This window comes from Gymnoscopelus braueri (genome assembly GCF_963280865.1).
Source record: "Gymnoscopelus braueri genome assembly, chromosome: 17".
Lineage (NCBI taxonomy): Eukaryota > Metazoa > Chordata > Actinopteri > Myctophiformes > Myctophidae > Gymnoscopelus > Gymnoscopelus braueri.
In genome coordinates this window covers 10,125,278-10,143,583 of record NC_137617.1, presented here as the reverse complement: position 1 = coordinate 10,143,583, position 18,306 = coordinate 10,125,278, and the positions used below count along the sequence as shown (strand labels likewise).

Sequence of the window (18,306 nt, the reverse complement as noted above, 5' to 3'; positions counted from 1 at the left end):
AATTCATGTATTTAAGTCTGCGGACTCTCATCTGAAAATATTTTATGCCAGGGACCCTCATACAAGATTTGTGGTGTTTTTTTTAATTATTTTTAAATAGCAAATCTACAAGCTCACAACGTGTCCCATACTTGGTTTAAAGTGCTCATGTGGCTAGTCGCTTCTTTTGGGCTTGTTTTCATAGACCTGATTGCTTATTTCTCTCGCAAAATCTGGCAACACTGACCAAGGAGTTGCTGTCGGGCAAAAACATCGTATCTCCGTATTTTAACTTTTTATGTCTTGTCGTAAATTAATGCCTCATTTTGTCACGCAAGAGTGTCCCACAAATGTTGTGAAAACAACCAATATACAAGATCGCGTTGTGAACTTGTATATTGGCTATATTTTCACTATTTAAAAAACAAACTTAATAAAAAGTAACGGTTTTGGACATACAAGGTTTCCACCCGCAGTTCTCTGAATAGGGTCCGGAGACGCGAGACATGACAGAATGGGTTTCATTTGGTGCCGGCCTGCGCGCGCATACTGGTTCTTATCAGTGTGACGTCGTCTGTTAACTGTTAAGGGGTCTATAGCATCAAAATACATAGGCTATTTGAAATTGAAAGTAACCTGCTTGTAGATTAGCCTCTTTCAAAAACTGTTACATTTTCTTTTTAATATTTGTGAAACATTTCTAGATGACACAAATCTTGTATGGGGTCCCCGGATCATAATATTTTTTCAAATGGATGTCCGTGGCCAAATACATTTTTATTTGGGGGTCCTTCAAAAGGGGATCTTTACACTTCAAACATTGGCCCCTAAATAAAAGGCTTAAATGATGAATTTGTACGTAATGTCATGCTGTGATTAGGATTCGTTAATTGGATGGACAGCCCTATGCAATAGACTTTTGCTTTTTATTTTTGGAGATTTGTGTTTTATACTTTTACATTTATTCTCATTGTTTTTTTTACTATCACTACTGGGTCCACTATTGTCATCTCCCTTTTTTATTTATAAATATTGAAGACCTGGTTGTATGACTTATACAGGCCATTTCCTCTTGTTATTTAGAGTTTAACTTGTCATGCCATGACCCATAAAGAATGTTGTATTTTGTGATTGCAAACACAGTCAACGTGTCTCCCCCTCTCTCCAGCAAACAGAAATTACATTTTCAGGTTGGGATCCCAATTTCATCCAATCAGGAAAGAGAACTCATACAGGATAAACATGTGAAATTGGAACAACATTGGAAATGGAACACTATAAAACTGAAGCTGATAAATGGGTACTCTTTAATCTCTATTTAGTAAAGAGCTTCACCCTGTTACTGCACATACGTTCTTTAGATTTAGAGCAATGATTTCTATAGCTAAGTTCAACCAAATAAATAACACTTACAGCACCATTAACATCTTCTACTAATTTGTCACATGGAAAGTGACACATTACACCACTGTCACACATCCCTACCTACCTCACTCAGATGACACAGCCATTCTTGTCCTACTCACAGACAATCACTCTGACAAGAGGAAATAATGTAAAAATAATAGATGAAGAAACGCTGCGTGGGTCCGTAATTATGTCAAACTGAAAACAGGTGCTTTTTGGAAAGGGTTTAGTTTAAGGACAATAGTTCTAAGTTAATTTCCTTTATAGGCATCACAGTGGAAAAAATAAGGCGTCTTTTATTAATCCATAGTCAGGAGTTTTGAAAAGGGTGACATACGCGTCCACTGGAGTGCAGTGGACCCTAATGAAGGCCTCCGGCCAGGAAATGAACTCAAACCTCTTGACCTGAAGGGAAATAATTAATTGGCTCCACTTCACCTCAGCATCATATCAAAACAGTAGAAATTATGACAGTTTCAAATACCTCGTAGTGACACTGAAAAATACTCAGCTTTGACCAGCACACTAAAGACATCCAGAAAAGGATCCACAAAAGTCTATCAATCACAGGCAACTGCCTTTTTTAAATTACTTTCTCGTTTCTATCTGTAACCATACAGAATATCTCACTCTTGTCTTACAAAATAGAGTCTTTGACTTAATGTTGTCACCACACTGTATGTGATTAGCACCTATTGTCAAGTTCCTCCATTAGTTCTTATCCTACTTAAGGCCAGTCCACACTAATGCAACTCCTTGCAACATGCAACTACATGCAACCATTATCCCCAATGGCAGTTGCAAGTAGTTGCATTGGTGGGGACTGGCCTTAAAACTGTTATGTTGCAAGGAGTTGCGACTAGTTGCATTGGTGCGGTCTGGCCTTAAGAGTTTTAGACAGGGTTTGATTTGCTGGGGTGTCCATGCCTCTCCTTTTGATATCCTCCCTCTGGCTTCTTTGGTTCATCATTTTACATGATAATGCTTAGGTCATCTTTTAGCCTAGTAGCAGGCCTGTTGCCTGCTGCACTTGATAGTCAAAAAAAGCAAAATAGTCTTTCAATATTCTATCAAAGGTTCTCAATATTGTGAATTATGTATTCATCTTGTGGACTTCACATAAGAATGTCTGAACGTACATCACTTGACCACAAGATGGTCATGTTTCGGCAGGTCACCAATTTCACCGTGAATTCCATGCTGGAGGACAGAGCAGGAGGAGGCAGAGATTTGAGTTTTGAGATCTGGCTTATGTCTTTTTGGCAAGTCAGTCAGTTTACCGCCAAGAATAAACCACATTGCCACAATAGGTTGATAAAGCTGCAATCCAGAAGTTATTTTAATGAATACATTTTTGTTTTGCATGGTAGAGTAGCCTATGTTAATACAATATAACTAGTACATCTGCAGTGGTTGGAGGTGGCCTCCCTTCTATTTGTCAGGTGGGACACCTACTGGTTGACTGGAGGTACTGCACGAAGGTCATAATCTCTCTCTCTGGAAAGAGTGGTCTCTCATGTGAGACATAAGACATTTAAGTTATGGATTGCAGCTTTAGCCAACAGGTTTACATCAGGTATTAAAACCCTTTTTTAAAAGGACAAGTCATGTTATCTCACATGCTATAGTCATTAACAGTCAGAGAGTGACCAACCAAAGTAACTATTTCTATATGCCAAGACAAAATATTCAATAATGTAAGTGCGTGATACGTTTTAACTTAGGCATTATATAAATTTGACTCATACGATTTTAAATTACTTTTTATTTTTTCGAATTTTTATTTTGTTATGCAGAATGAAATGCTTTCTAATGAAAAATATCAATATCACATTTTGTGTATGACCAAAAAATATATACAACAGATCAACTGAACTTATGCAAGCAGAATGACTTGCTTTGCTGAGAAATATCAACATCACAATGAAAAAGAAAAATGTATAAATCTTGGCAAGAATTTGGAAAAAAAGAAAAGATTTTGTAGTTCCTTCCCCCGATTCAGGTCAAAAAGTACAGCAGATTAAAAACATGGAAGGTTAGTAAGAAAGACAGATGCAGCTAATAAAATGAATAATGGGACAGGTGTGTTAGAGGTGTGCCCAGAGCCATGGGTGTGCCAATACCATAAATAGTAGCCAACCTAAATCTAACACATCCATTGTTCATTTGATTAGCTGCAGTGTTGCTTACATCACTATGTACTATAGGGTCAGCCTTATGCAGCTTGCCATGTTTTTACCCTGCTGTAGTTGACCAAGAAAACAAACTACAAAGTCAGCTTAAGGTTTTTTCCCCCCTTAATAAATCACAAAATATAACATTTTGACCCATTTGTCAGCCCTCTGATTTGTCCCTGACCAACCAACCACCGTCTCCTTCTGGTTGTTTATGCTGAGTTTGCATGAAAAAAAAACCCTAAACAAAACAACTTAATGCCCAGGTATACTGCACCAAAGATGTTCCTTTTTACTGAGGCCAAGTTTAATATAATTTTTTGAATACTATAGATAAAAATAAGAGACAGTTGCGCCCACGACTACAGCTTAGGCAATTGACACTGGGTGAAAAAATGGGTTAAAAACAATTGAGGGATAAACATTTCAAAAAATTAAAAAATACTAGACAACTGAAAAAAAGAAAGGAGAAAAAAAAGAATTCAATGGTAGTGGATGGAAAGAGGTCTTTTATCCAACCAAGCAACAGAAACCAATGGGCACGAAGAGGGGCGGGATCACGGGCAGGACTTGACAAAGGGTCATTTGCCATCAGATAACTGGTCCATTGTGTATATGTGGTCAAACAGGCATCCTTGAAGGAGAGATGACACGTCTTTGTGCCTCAAGAGTCTATTGATTGATCAATGGTGGTCCTGGTTAAAAAAACAGAAGAGAAAAAAGTACAAAAGAGGCCTTTTAGATGTGGATGAAGTCCATTGTGTTTCAACATATAAGTATAGGATTTCATGCAGTACAACAGTGGTTCTCAAAGTGGGGATTGGGGACCCCAGAGGCCTTTGAGGCGGTTCCCAGCAAAAAGTGTTAATATAGCATCAACTTTTCCTTATTTTTTGCAACCATCTACTATTCTCAAAATATTGTGAAGAGTTTGGAATAAATTAGAAAATTTGAACACAAATGTTCTCTTATTGGGGTCCCTGGCACAAAATATTTCCAAATGCATAACAAGTTGGAGGTCCTTGACATGAAAATGTTTGAGAACCACTGTGGTACAATAAAACTGAGGGGTGATGAATTCTCCAAGATTGGATTATAGCAGCTGACAGCACCATGAATTGCGCCTGCCATCTGCCTAATGTCATGGGTACATTTTTCACAATATTTGCCTGTGTTTTGCTGTATCTGATTGCAATAATGTATGTGTCCAAGTATAAATGGTGACTTGGAGCCACACTATGTGTGCTAATGATGGTAATAAAATCTTAAGACACACCTTTTTAGCATTGCTTTAACTTAACTTTTTATTCTAATGTGCTTTTATACATTTGTATTTGTATCTATTTATGTACTTGTTTATTTGTTTTTATTATCCTTTATTTTAACCTCTTCTGTGAAGCGCATTGAACTGCACTTGATGTATGAAATGTTCTACTTTAACGTATTAATACACTTCCCAACCCTAAATGCAATGTTAACTGTGGCACTCACTTATTTTCATCTGTCACTGTTGGTCCATGTCCTGAGCCAGATTCCTCATCATCTTCCCCATCTTCTTGGGGGTTTTGATTTTCTGCTGGTAAGTGAACTTCTCAAAGCCCTCGTGTGCTCTCCCAGGAATGTACCTGAAGAGATGGTCCTTCTTATACTCGGCCACAAACTTAGCAATGTCAGCTTGTCTACTTCTCTTGTAGACGTGTGATGATGCCAGGGATGTTGCGAGGCCGCTGCCGTTCCCTGCTCCTAGCGTGATGAGAAGCCGATTCGCCTTGCTTCCAATTGCTCCTGCCATCATTCCACAGAGCTCCATCCTTTCATTGGTGTAGTGGTCGCTCACACGTCCCAAGGACTCTAAAAAAATACAGAATTACAGCTCAGTATGTCACATCAGGGTCTGAACCTCAAGGGACCCTTAAGGTTGTATTAATGGGGCCTCTGTGAAAATTAATTATACTTTTATTTCACGAACCATTGCAATGCTTCTATATGATTGACTATATGTAGCCCTTTCTCCACTATTTACTCTTAATTCCAGACAGTTATGGAATTCTGGAATATATGTTTTTTAACAATAGAAATCTCCTCAGAAGGGAGGGCTTCAGACCATAGCTGTGTCCGAAATCATTCCCTACTGCCTATATATAGTAGCCTGGCTCCACCCCCTGAATCCTTTGCCTAGCATTCAGGGTCTGGTGACGCTTTCGAAGGCGGGTGTTTCTCGGTTGAAAATCTGTACGACGAATCGGGATCGGGACAATCCAGTATGAACCAATCGCGTTGGTTCATAGTGGAGTCCCACTTTGGCCACGCCCCCATCTCAGAACTCCGCTGCATTGAGAGGGCTTTCAGACTGAATAATGGAGTGAAACGAAATGAAAATTCAGGCTGAGTGTCAGGCTATATATATAGTGCACTATATAGTGATTACACCATTTTGAAGTAGCGTCGGAATGTATAGTGACCATCATTTCACCCTACATAGTGGACTCATTTTATCCCTCAGTGCACCGTGAAATCTAGGGTACAGACGATAGTCAGTAACTAAACTCTACCAATCCCACAATGCATTGGGCAGGTTCGGCTGAAAGGAAAAAACGATGGCAGTGCCTGTCACAGAAGAACGAGAGCGAACCATCGTACAAAAATCATATATAGACTAATTACATATTAATATATAATATGTAATGATAATAACTATAAATCAGAACAGTGTATAACGGAATGTTCTTCTTATTTATCACTCCAACAGGGATCAGAGTCCTGTCCAAAATGTTTTTTTTTTTTTTCTTCGTCGATGAGTTCTCTATATACAGTAGTCCTCTACATCTGACTCACTATATATGGAGTAGCGTATGAGTGACTGAATTCGGACACAACCAATGTCTTAGTAAACAAGGGTTTGTGTCATAATGCAAAGCCTTGACATAAACAGGATGAGAACTACCGGTATGTCAAATTTGTCACTCAAAGAATTACATACCGTAACTGTGAAATTATTTAGCCAATATAAGTTCAGTAACATACCTTTGAATTCGATATTCATGAATTCATTGACTAAATCCAAGCTGATGTTGCATCCAGGTTTGCCTTCAAGGTTTGCCACACGGTTCCACTTCAGGTCTTGTCTAATGTGCTCTGGGTAGAATCCTTCGATCCCTATTCAAACAAGATGCACTTGATTAATGACATTGGTATAACAGTGACAGAATGTCCATAGCAACACATTACATTTCACATACCGGTGAGCAATCGATGGCAGGCGGTAAAATCCTTGAGGTGTTTTCTGGCCCAGAACAGAACCATGTCCATTTTCCAGAAGTCTGTCATGGCTTCTCCATCACCCTCTTTGATAGCATCTCGTCTTGCCATGTTATAAAGCCCCTCCCACACAAGAGCCTTTGTGTAGTTGAGCACATGGTCGTCTGCATCGGACGCAATGAAGCACATCTCTGAACAGTACCATGTAGCTGTAATGGGGAAAGAAACAGTATCAAGCATTTTGTAAAGCACATTATATTTCAAATGCACTTTGGAATATATCGTCGCTGTCGGGCAGAAACCTTGTATCTCCATATTTCAACTTTTTATGTTTTTTCAACACTTCATGGCCTACTCCGTCGTACAAGAGTTTAAAGCAAAAGGTGGTGAAACTATTTTCAGTTTCTGAAAGGTTTTGTTCCATTTCCTGAAAAGTAACGGTTTTGGATATACTGTAAGCGGTTTCTGCCCAATAGCGACAATATATTTGTTAGATTTAACTGGTTAGCAGTTTTGTAGTGAAGTCAATTAACCACAAGTCCAACTCAAGTCTCCAGAACTCAAGTCTAAGTCCCTCCATCACCAGTCTAAACTCTTGTTTACGAGTAGCTTATGCTGCATAGTGTGAAAATATATCATGCGACTCTTAATTCACACTTTGTCCCCCTACCGGTGGTGATCATTATCACATCAATTACTTCAGGTAATTCTAGTTTCATTCTATTTTTAGTAGACAATAGCTTATTTTTTTACATGCATTTGTATTACTTTTTAATTCATAAAAGTCAAAGTGGGACTCGGGTCCCAGTCATAAAACCTCCAGGTCTGAGGTCAGTTTTTTTTTTATCCTGGAGGCTTGATTGTTGATATGTCCAGAGTCAAAAACAAGTTACAAGTCACAGATTATTCTAGTCTAGGAGTCTAGGTGGACAACACTACAGGACATTGGAAAGGACAACAAGTTATTTCTTACACTCCTCAGAGACAGCATTGTCTTGGTCTGACAGACTCAGACAGTCCTTGTGGTACCACTCATGTCTTCTGCACTGGTCCATGAGTGCACACTGTACCATCTGTCCCCCTCGTTGCTCTTTACAGTGACAGTATATGTAGGTGCCATCTCCTTGACAAGCTGGGCTGCAGAACCAATCCTGAGTGACGGTCGGATCGGTTGTTGGGTCTATCGGTGCACAACCTTCATGGAACCACACACCTCCACAAAGGTTGCTGCAGCACTGCACTAATTTTTCACCAGTTTTTTCTAAAATGAAGTAGACAGAGATTTAATTATGAATCATGATATACAATCACTCAACTATCTGAAATCTAAGGCAAGACAAGTTTATTTGTATAGCACTATACATTCAAGGCAATTCAAGGTACTATGTAAAAGGCATAAAAAGGCATTCAAAAACTGACATAAAAGACCATTTAAAACCATGATATACGGAAGAAAAACAAATTAATAAAAATGATTTTGCTACATGGCCGTAATGGACCGGGTTCCATAGAATGACAAAAAAAATGGGGATTTTTTTATTATCCTGGAGGCTTGATTGTCTATATGTCCAGAATCGGATGTACATTCCGGACCAAGTGCCACCTCTGCAGGACAAATTGATCACAGTGCTGCACTTATTTACGTTCAATTTAGTTAAGATTTTCTCCTTGCACACGTAAGGGATTAAGGGAAACCAAGTGTTTGATTTGGACAAAAGTTGAAACGGCACCTATTTTCTAATATCAAAGTATGACTACAGAACTGGGTAAATATGTTTACAGTCATGTTGTTGGTTGCCTTGACCAATTTTAAGTGAATTCATCACAAATTTGTTTTATTTTATTTATTTCAAAATAGATTTTTGCCTATTTATGTTCATGCATATCCCATGGACCTGCCTTGCAAATTACGTGTTAAACGGACTGTTTTTTAAACCAATTCAGTTTTCTCCCTCATGGCCTTCAGTGCAGCACTGGTGGCAAGATGTTCACACAATTGGATCCAAACGTTGGATTGTTTCCTTGCACTTCCAGACTGGAAATTAGTAATTGTAAGTTACTAAGCTGTTCATTTATGAAGGGTTTGTTTAATATACTGTAGGTCTGTATCATCTGAAGCATCTAGATTGGACCTTTTTTTAAATAACTTAAAGCATGCTCTTATTTGCCTACCTTCTCCACAGAAACAGACTTCGTTCCTCTCTACTTCAGAGAGACATGCAGTGGCAGCAGCAGTATTTATGTCTTCTTGAGGTGGTGGCATCCACACCAAGTCCACCAGTCTGTGTGAGAGTCCACTAAGCCACTCCATTTGGGCCTGAGCATCTGTGGGTAAGTCTGAAGGCTGCTGCTGATCAACAGCGTCAAGGTTGCACTCGGTAGCAGCGTATAAAGTGATGTAAGCGGAAGTCGCAAACTTTGTAGGGAACAAAAAAAACATTAGTTTTTGGTTTAGCTGATGTGTATTGCAGAACATGCATTGAAACATTATATGCATATGAGGAAAGTTAAAGCAATGCACATTTTCTGAATATTACCGTGATGAAATCCAAATCCCAGACACGTTGGATTGTTTCCTTGCATTTCCCTTCAATACACGTGCCTCTCACTGCAAACACTGATTTGAGCTGGGACAGAGATCCTCGAGCCTCCAGGCTCTTCTCACTGAACAGCATTTGCATAATGTCCTGTGGTTCAAGAGATGACGATAAATATAATTGCCAAAACTAGACAACTTTTCTTTTGTGTACCCAGTTATTTTTACACTCTTTTTGATCCTCCCTTCTGTGCCGCCACTGCTGTTTTAACCTACTGGCTCACCCGCCACCGAGGAGCCCCCATAGCAGCCAATAGCACAGTGAAAAACATCACCCTCCCACCTTCCCACCCATGAACATGGCCAATTTTGTATATACACTCTGCCTAGTGGGATAAACCGTGGACCGTGGTGGATTCAAACCCCTAGACTAGACTTTACACGTACCCTACACCACCTGAGGGCCCTCATTATTAGATAAGTTATGTGATAGTTAATTAATTCTTCATTTATACAACTCAAACCCTTAGTTTGTCACCTGGTAACACAGGGATTCCTTGTGACATTCTGGTGGCGCATCCACAAGCCCTTCAAATGTCGGTTTGGCTGTTGATTCACTGGGCTCCTCCGTCGTGTCAATGTTTAGGCCGTCTGAACAGCACAACACTTCGTGGGGTTTCTCCGACAATGTTGGAACATATTCAATAAGGCCGTCCATTATCTCAGTATCTCCTTCCGTTGTGCTCGAGTCCACAGGGACTGCACCAAGATTGACCTTTAAAAAAAAGAAAAACGGCCCATTAGAGAAATTTAAAGGCATAGTTCTTTTGGGGGGAATTTCACTATCTTTAGCCTCACTAGTCTAAAAGGGCCCAGTCTGTCAGCTGGTGGGTGGCATCAGTCCATCGCTATGTTCCCCGGGTTCTATGTTCCCCGCTTACTTTAGGGTTGTAAGTGAGTTGTAAGCGAGGAGCATAGAACCCAGAAAACCCAGTCCAACAATTTGGTCCCACACAACATACGGCATCTAAAGAAATATAGGCTGGATTTCCACGGGATTTGCTGTGTTAGTAATATGAGTGATTGTACATTTGTACGTGCCGACTTACAACATTGCTCTTCTCCTTCATCTGCTTGGAGTATAAGTGGGGAATGTGCCATACAACCTTGCTTCTCAATCCTTCCAGGGCTGTGAGGTTGTCAACAATTATGCGCATCACAATTGTCTTCATGCGCTGCCGCAGTGCCTCATATGTCTAACATAAAAAAAGAAAATATCATATTTGTTGTTTACAGTAGGCTGGTGGTCATGTGTATGTTTTCTTTAAAGGATGCGTACCTGTTTGGATGGGAGGATGCTGCTTGGTGACACCTCAACTGCCTTTTTCGGAGGCCCTTGTAGAACGCTGAAAGGTATGCGGTTCCTATGGGCAAAGCGAAATGCCCAAATCGTGGGCTTGTTTCCTCCTAGACGTTCATGCTTGGCCTGGGATGTTATCTGTTATGGGAAGACATGAGGTTTGATTGCTAGGGAAGAATTCATTCAACAAAACGGTAATAACCCAATATGACGTAAAAGTAATACCTTGACTCGGTCCCAAGTGAGAGAGTAGGCTGGAACTCGATTGGCTAGACTTTTGAATGCAATTGTCCTCTTTGGTATCTTTAGTTCTTTCTAAACATAATGGAGATGAATGGACAGGTGTTTAATGAAAACAATTATTCAATTTGAATCACACCATCAAGCAAGCTATCTATATATAAAATATCATTGCTGTTGGGCAAAAAAAAAGCCATCTCCATTTTTTAACTTTTTTATAAATCAGTGCTATTGAACACCCTTTACGTCTGTGTGTGGGTTTTACAAATATTGATAAAAACTGTCGGTCAAACCACCTAACTCCCACTTTGGAGATTGGAGTTTTTTCCATCATTGATTAGAACGACGAAGTCAGACGGAAAGACACATTCAAGTATCTGACGATGTATAAAGTCATCATACCAACTTTGATGAGGCAGTATTGTGTTTGTCTAAAAACATGACCCTGCTTTTTTCTTTTTTTTTTTCCTTAAAGTGAATATTTTGGACATAGCTGGTTTCTGCCCGACAGCAGAGATATACAATATATATTGCCCCCCCTATATACTCACCTCAATCTGTCCTTTCCACAGCTTAAGCTCTTTATCGTGGTCATCTTGGAGTCTGACAATGTGTTGCCTTGACTGGACTCTGGACTGGGAGACGCCAAGGCTATTCATGATCTTGAACATCTTTTGAGGACAACCTTCCCTCCACATCTCAACACCAATAAGAGACTGGACAAATGATTGTGTTCTGTTGCTGCCGGTGAATAGAGCGATAGACGTGGCCATTGCAATCCTCTTATCCACCAGCTGTTGAGCTTCCTCTTCAGTCATGGCCCTACACTCCAACATTAAAATACATAGTTAGCTTCATGTTCCTTTTATGGTATAAGTACTAACTGGTGATTATTAGAAAGACAATCTCAAAAGTTAGCGCTACGCTCCTTTAAATCTGACGTGATTATTAGAACGTTTCTTTTTACAGTGGAAGTGAAATACTATTGGATTCTTGCTTTTTAACATAATACAATTAAAATGCATAGCAAAATTGTGAAATAAATCCCCATCTCCACCACTAGTGATCAAGACAGTATCTGTGGGTTCGAGTTCCGATTGGACTTGTGGACAATTGCTGCGTGTCACTCCCCATCTCTCTCTCCCCCTTTCCTGTCTGTATACTATCAATAAAGGCCAAAAAGACAAAAGGAAAAGAAAGACTATCTGTCGGATTTTTCAAATTCCATCCCGGTTGGCTACGAATTGGTTTTGCCAAAAATGCCAACCATCATATCCTTCGCTCCAGTTAATATTTATGACTAGAATGTGAAGAAAGCAAATAGCTGTTTGTTACTAAAGGCTGGCAGTAGCAGTTGTTAGGTGACGAGTAGGTATGTGTTCAGAGTGCAGTTATAGGGCGATACAGTACTGTCACTCAGCCAATCACAATGCAAGGTTGAACTGACTGTGGTATAATAACTAGAATTATTCTATTGTAGTTTTATTTTAGGACTTTCTTAACAATTCCATGTTCATAACTTGAAGCAGTTCACTCCAAGGCCAGGGCAGCAGGGTTATGCGTCATGGCTTTGCCTTGTGGCATAAGAATTCAGCTTTAGGAGTATAAAGTATATAAACACTTTAACCTGAAAAAGACTGCAAGGTCGAAATGTTGTTTAGTTTGGAATATAATAAGTACGTTTGGAATAAAGTTGGAGCATCTTAAAGGGATTTGAGAGTTCTTCCTTTCTTCTAAAATACACAAATCTAAAAATGATCATGTCATTAAGAGGGTTACACACCTCCGTGTTTCTTCTTTAATATTATGGTCCACATATTGTCCTGTGATTTTCTGTGCCTGTGGGAACATCCCTTGCAGGCATTTAAGAGTAAGAGGTGCCTTTTCCTCAATCCATGCATTTGTCTTCTTCCAAGAAAATGAGGACAGGTTTTCAGATGTGAGTTGCTTCCTGAAAGGTCCCTCCTTATCTCTGGCCAACTGAATACGCTGTAAAAAAATATTTAAAAAACAATCAATACATGCATACAGCTTTCTTTTAAGATAATGACATCATTTCAATGTTAAGATTAATATTTGGGGGGGCCAGTATCTACAGGGTTTAACAGGGACAGGGATTTTTAACACTTTTCCAAAGTATTTTACCCCATTTCCAGGCCTATAGCAATCATATGGTGCAAAATAAGGCTCTTACACCAGTGTGCTATCAATGACCCAAGACACACTTGAGCGAACAACAGATCTAAAAGATAACACTATATCATGGTGCAACGTGTTGTTGTAGCTTGTAGATCTATTACTTTTGTCACATGACATCCAGTATACATTAGGACTCACGCAGGATTAGGACTTACACTGCTCAGCACCACATTTTACATACAACAAAATCAAAAGGCAAAAACAAACGTCCAGACATTTTCCAAAACATTCGATTCATTCCAAAACTTTTTCAGGCCTGGAAAACGTTTTTTCAAATTTCTAAATATTTCCAGGGATGTCATGACCATGGAACCCTGTATCTAAGAATTGATACCCCATGTCTAGGGATGAGAGGGCATAGAAGATGTGATCTTTTATCACAGTAAAAACACAAAATGTCCCTGGGTTCATAAAAAAATTTAAAAGGCTCCCTTCAAAGTGTTACAGTTTGACTCTCTATGCCATAATGACAGTTGGACTTGCCAAATGCCAAAAACACAATTAAATCATTAATCACAATTATTTGATGTCACGATCGTGACAACCCTACCTCTTTGCGTATGATTTCTTGGCACACTTTGTTGAAAGCGGCAGTAGCAGCTGGAACTTCCAGCAGTCGTCTTATTGCAGAAACATATTGTCGATTTCTTAAATAGCCAATTGCTTTGTTGACGTTCGTCACCTTCTTAGTCTTGGGCGCTGGAGATGGACCATCTGATGTGGACACTGGAAAGATAAAATGAATGGCGTGAAAGGGGGAAAATGGCATGAAAGGGGGAAAGAATTACTCTTCTTTATAAACTGGAAAATTGTATTCAAATCCTTTAAAAGTCATTTGTACGGCTGGTAAATTCAAAATGCATAATGCATTTATTTTGGGTCTAAGTGGACAATTAAAAAAGTTAACCTCTTAACTGTCTTAAGCCCTACATAATTGGTCGTACGTCAAATAGATCGACACTCAGAACACGTTGTGAGCTTGTCAATCTGCTATTTTTGAAAATAATAATAATGAGGACTCTAGTCCAGGGTTTATGTGGTTAAGAAGACTGACCAAAAAAAGCACATACATTGTTACTGTAATCTGTTATTTCGTTAAAAAAAAAATAATATTATATATATATATATATATATATATATATATCTACATATATATATCTACATATATATATCTACATATATATATATATATTCTTTATCATTATTGATAATAATAATAATAACCACCTTCGTGTTTGCGTTTGTATCCCTTTGTAGAGCCAAGATCCATCCTCATTATTTTGCGAGGCACTTGAGGCAGAGGGTATTTTGTCATAGAAAAACCGGTCCAGGTGCGCTTACTTTTGCATCTAGATTTCTTTGTTTTTGAATGTACCCACTTTTGGCATGGATCTCTACATATGAACTCCTCCGGTGAAAGATGGGGCAACAGTACTTGCGCAGTCTTCAAATCAACCAGCTTAGATATTCTTATTCTCGGCAGGGATTTGTGTGCGTCGTAGTGGAGTTCTTTTTTGCAGAGACTGCATCTAATAATCTTAGAACCGGAATCCTCCGCATTCTCTTCGGACGGACATGGCCTGTCGTTGTTGTTGGCAGAATCTCTCACGTTCCAATTGGTAGGTAGCACAGTAGGCAAATGCAATGCATGCCTGGGAACGGCAATATATTGTAGAGAACCCTTCGGTGGTTTAAAAGCAGGTGGTACCTTGACAGTCCCTTTCACGTTCGGTTTAGAAGTAGATGATGCCTTGACAGAATTTCCCTTGTTCTGCTTTGGTGGTTTCTTGACAGAACCTGCCATTTTCAGCATAGAAGCAGATGGTCCGAAGACAGTATCTCTGCTCATGTTCGGTCTTTTTGGACCCTTTGAACCCTCTGTGTTCTGTGTAGATGTAGGTGCAGGATGCAGCGATGGAACCCCACCACCACCCACAGTACCCTTCGTCTTGTCTTGTTTAGATGGAGGTGGTGTACTGTCGACAGAAGAAGAACCACTCCCGGCCCATGTGCGCCTTTTGTTGAAGCCGTTGAACTTTGTCTTTGATTTGACCATTGTGACGCACTCTGTGCATAGAAAGTCTGATGCCGGAAGATGAGGGAACAGTATTTTCGAAGTCTTCGCGTCGATGAGCGTTGATATTCTCACTTTGCTCACGCACCCCTCTTTCTCGTTGTAGTTGAGCCCCGCTTTGCAGTTGCTGCAGCGTTCCAGGTCAGAACCGGAACCCAAGTCCATGTTCTGCTCAGAAGTAGATACTGTGCTGTCGACACAATCCTCCTCCATGTTTTGTTCAGAAGTAGATGCTATGTTGACAGAAACCTCCATGTTTTGTTCAGAAATAGATGGCATGTTGTTGCCACAATCCTCCTCCATGTTCTGTTCAGAGAAGAGAAGAGAAGAGAAGAGAACAGAAGATTTAGATTTTATTTATTTTCAAAAGCAAAACCAAAGTTCGAGGATTACACAATAAAGTATTGAGACTTGTTTCTATTGAGGTCCTCTCACATTTAACAGTCAATAAGTTAACAATACATTTCTATACAAAGCACATAATAAGAATAACCTATACGTGCCAAAGACAGCAGTTAAAACTGATTATAGGGCAAGGGGGGGAGAAAGTACCATAGATACAGCATGATGGAGAGACATCAAAGTCAAGGCAACATCATCAATAAGGTGGCAAACACATCAGAAAATATATATGGGCCCAGCTATTCTTTTTGTGCACTCAGTTTTTTGCTTACCCGTATTTTCCGCACTATAAGGCGCATCTGAGTATAAGGCGCACCTTCAATAAATGTATTATTTTCATATATAGGGCGCACCGCATTATAAGGCGCATCCGCACTATAAGGCGCACTGACGGTGCGGCTTATAGTGCGGAAACCAAGGGAACCAATATTGATACATATATAAGGCGCATCGGATTATAAGGCGCAGCCACACTATAAGGCGCACTGACGGTGCGCCTTATATTGCGGAAAATACGGTAATTCCTCTGATACTACAGGTGATTCTATTGAGTCCTGATGTTCCTTACAGAGGACAAGCTTTACGTATTATTATACATCATGCGTGGGGGATCGGGGTGTTACAACAGTGGTTGTCAACCTCTTGAGGCCGCCACCCCCCAAAATAATCATATTTGAACAGGGGACCCCCCACCCTGACAAGCACTTGGAATTGTAAGAGTTGAGGCATTATATTTTGTTTGACTCAATTCCACAAATACATATAGTGAAAATAGACGATCTACAAGCTCACAACGCCTCGCAAGGGCTATTTTCACAACTTTCACAACTTCTTTCTTATATTTGACAAATTTTAACCAGTGTTTAACCAGTTTTTATAGTGTATAGTTTGTTGCTTACTTTTGATGCAGTAATGGTATTTTTCAGATCAAATATTACAGTTTTTTGGTATTAAAAATGTCTTTAAAGTCCTTAAATTGACACTTTACTGTCAAATCATGTGGTTGAGAACTACTGTGTTACAAGACAGGTAAAAGTCTAGTTGGCATGGCCACACCCACACATGATACATCATTGGAAAGCTACGATTGTCCTCTGTAAGGAACATGTATAGTATTAGAGGAACTGAGCGAAAACTGATGTGCACTACAGTGCACCAAAAAAATGCTGGGTCTCATGTAGCCTTGGATCAAAAGACGGTCATCATAATGATATTCTTCTGCCTTCACATATGTCATGTCCTAGTATGAGCGAATAGGGGAAGTGGATCAATGTCACCACGTTATTCCCTTGGAACGTTTAGAAAATGTGGCGGTTCCGTTTACATTTTTCACAAGAACGGTGGTTGCTGCAAATACCTCCACAACAATACTTCACATTGTGTTGCGCTATGACGAAATAAACCCATAAAATATAACAATGTGTGCGTTCTGTGTGCGTTCCGTAATGCAATTCCAATGGTGAAAGCTGTGTTGTTTCACCCGGTGAAGGAATGGCGGATTCGGCCCCAAGCCCCTAAATACTCGTGAGTGTGTGTGTGCGTGCGTGCGCGTGCGCGTGTGCGTCAAAGAATGGCCGTCTTGGACTTTTTTCAATATAGTGTTTGTACTTTCTCCCTTTTTGGTCCGTGCATCTACATAAACGTTCATATTTCAAATATAAAGTGCTTGCCCCATGGCCACGGATGCTACAATTATGTAGGAACCCTCAGAAGTACCCGTATCTTCCGTATTGTTCAATAAAAAGCATTTTAATCCGATCGGCAGCCATTTTCTCCGTATGCTTCTGCGCGACCCTATAGGTTGGAAGGTGTATTGCACGCTGATACATTATAACTATGACAAAATGGCCACCGATCGGATTAAATACTTTTCATTGAACAATACGGAAGATACGGATACTTCTGAGGGGCCGTACATAATTGTAGCATCCGTGGCCATGGGGTCAGCACTTTATATTTGAAATATGAATGTTTATGTAGATGTACGGACCAAAAAGGGAGAAAGTGCAAACACCATTTTGAAAATCATCCAAGACGGCCATGACAGATGACCGTCTTGTGATCCAAGGCTATGCAACATAAAAATATACAGTGGTATAAAGTAACTAAGTGCATTTACTCAAGTACTGTACTTGTAACAAGAGTATTTCTACATTGCAGTATTGATACGTTTACTTAAGTAAAAAATGTGAGTACTTTTTCCACCACTGCGCAATCCCTCTCCATGTTCTGATCAGAAGTCGATGCCATGTCGGTGGCAGAACCCTCCGTGTTCTCTTCAGCAGGTGGAATGTTGTCACAATCCTCCTCCTCCATGTTCTGTGTATTAGTAGGTGATGATAATATTGATAATATTAACTGCACATGTAAATTGGGAGCTTAATTAGGAGAAAACACCGATTCTTTTTCAAGAAGACGTTCAACCGCCAAGCAAAACTGATAGGCGCCAACTTTCAGCCGAGCTTATGTTGTTAGACGACGCGTCGCCTCCATATGACGTCCTGTAAAAACAAAAAGACCAGTGTTGCCATGTCCTCTTATTATGAGCGACTTAGGGCTTGTTTTTCTGTAAAGTTGCTTGTAAATATTGGTTAGTTGCGTTTTTTTTGGGCTTGTTTCTAAAGTGCATTTGCTTATTTGGGCTTGTGTTTCTAAACTTTAGAAACAAGCCCAAATA

The 18,306-nt window shown here is 39.7% G+C and overlaps 1 protein-coding gene across 1 annotated transcript; it reads right to left on the bottom strand.

Moving 5' to 3' along the window:
• Window positions 1-3,153: 3,153 nt before the first annotated feature.
• LOC308105440 (uncharacterized protein) lies at window positions 3,154-18,085 on the bottom strand. Its single transcript, XM_080456163.1, has 16 exons — window positions 17,826-18,085; window positions 14,381-15,533; window positions 13,704-13,879; window positions 12,738-12,943; window positions 11,506-11,776; window positions 10,940-11,029; window positions 10,694-10,852; window positions 10,464-10,610; window positions 9,893-10,129; window positions 9,356-9,505; window positions 8,991-9,234; window positions 7,792-8,079; window positions 6,800-7,027; window positions 6,585-6,716; window positions 5,052-5,411; window positions 3,154-4,255 (listed from the first exon to the last, which is right to left on the bottom strand). The coding sequence occupies exons 1-15, from the start codon at window positions 17,943-17,945 to the stop codon at window positions 5,065-5,067; spliced, it is 3,948 nt and encodes a 1,315-aa protein (XP_080312289.1). The 5' UTR covers window positions 17,946-18,085; the 3' UTR covers window positions 3,154-4,255; window positions 5,052-5,064.
• Window positions 18,086-18,306: the final 221 nt, after the last annotated feature.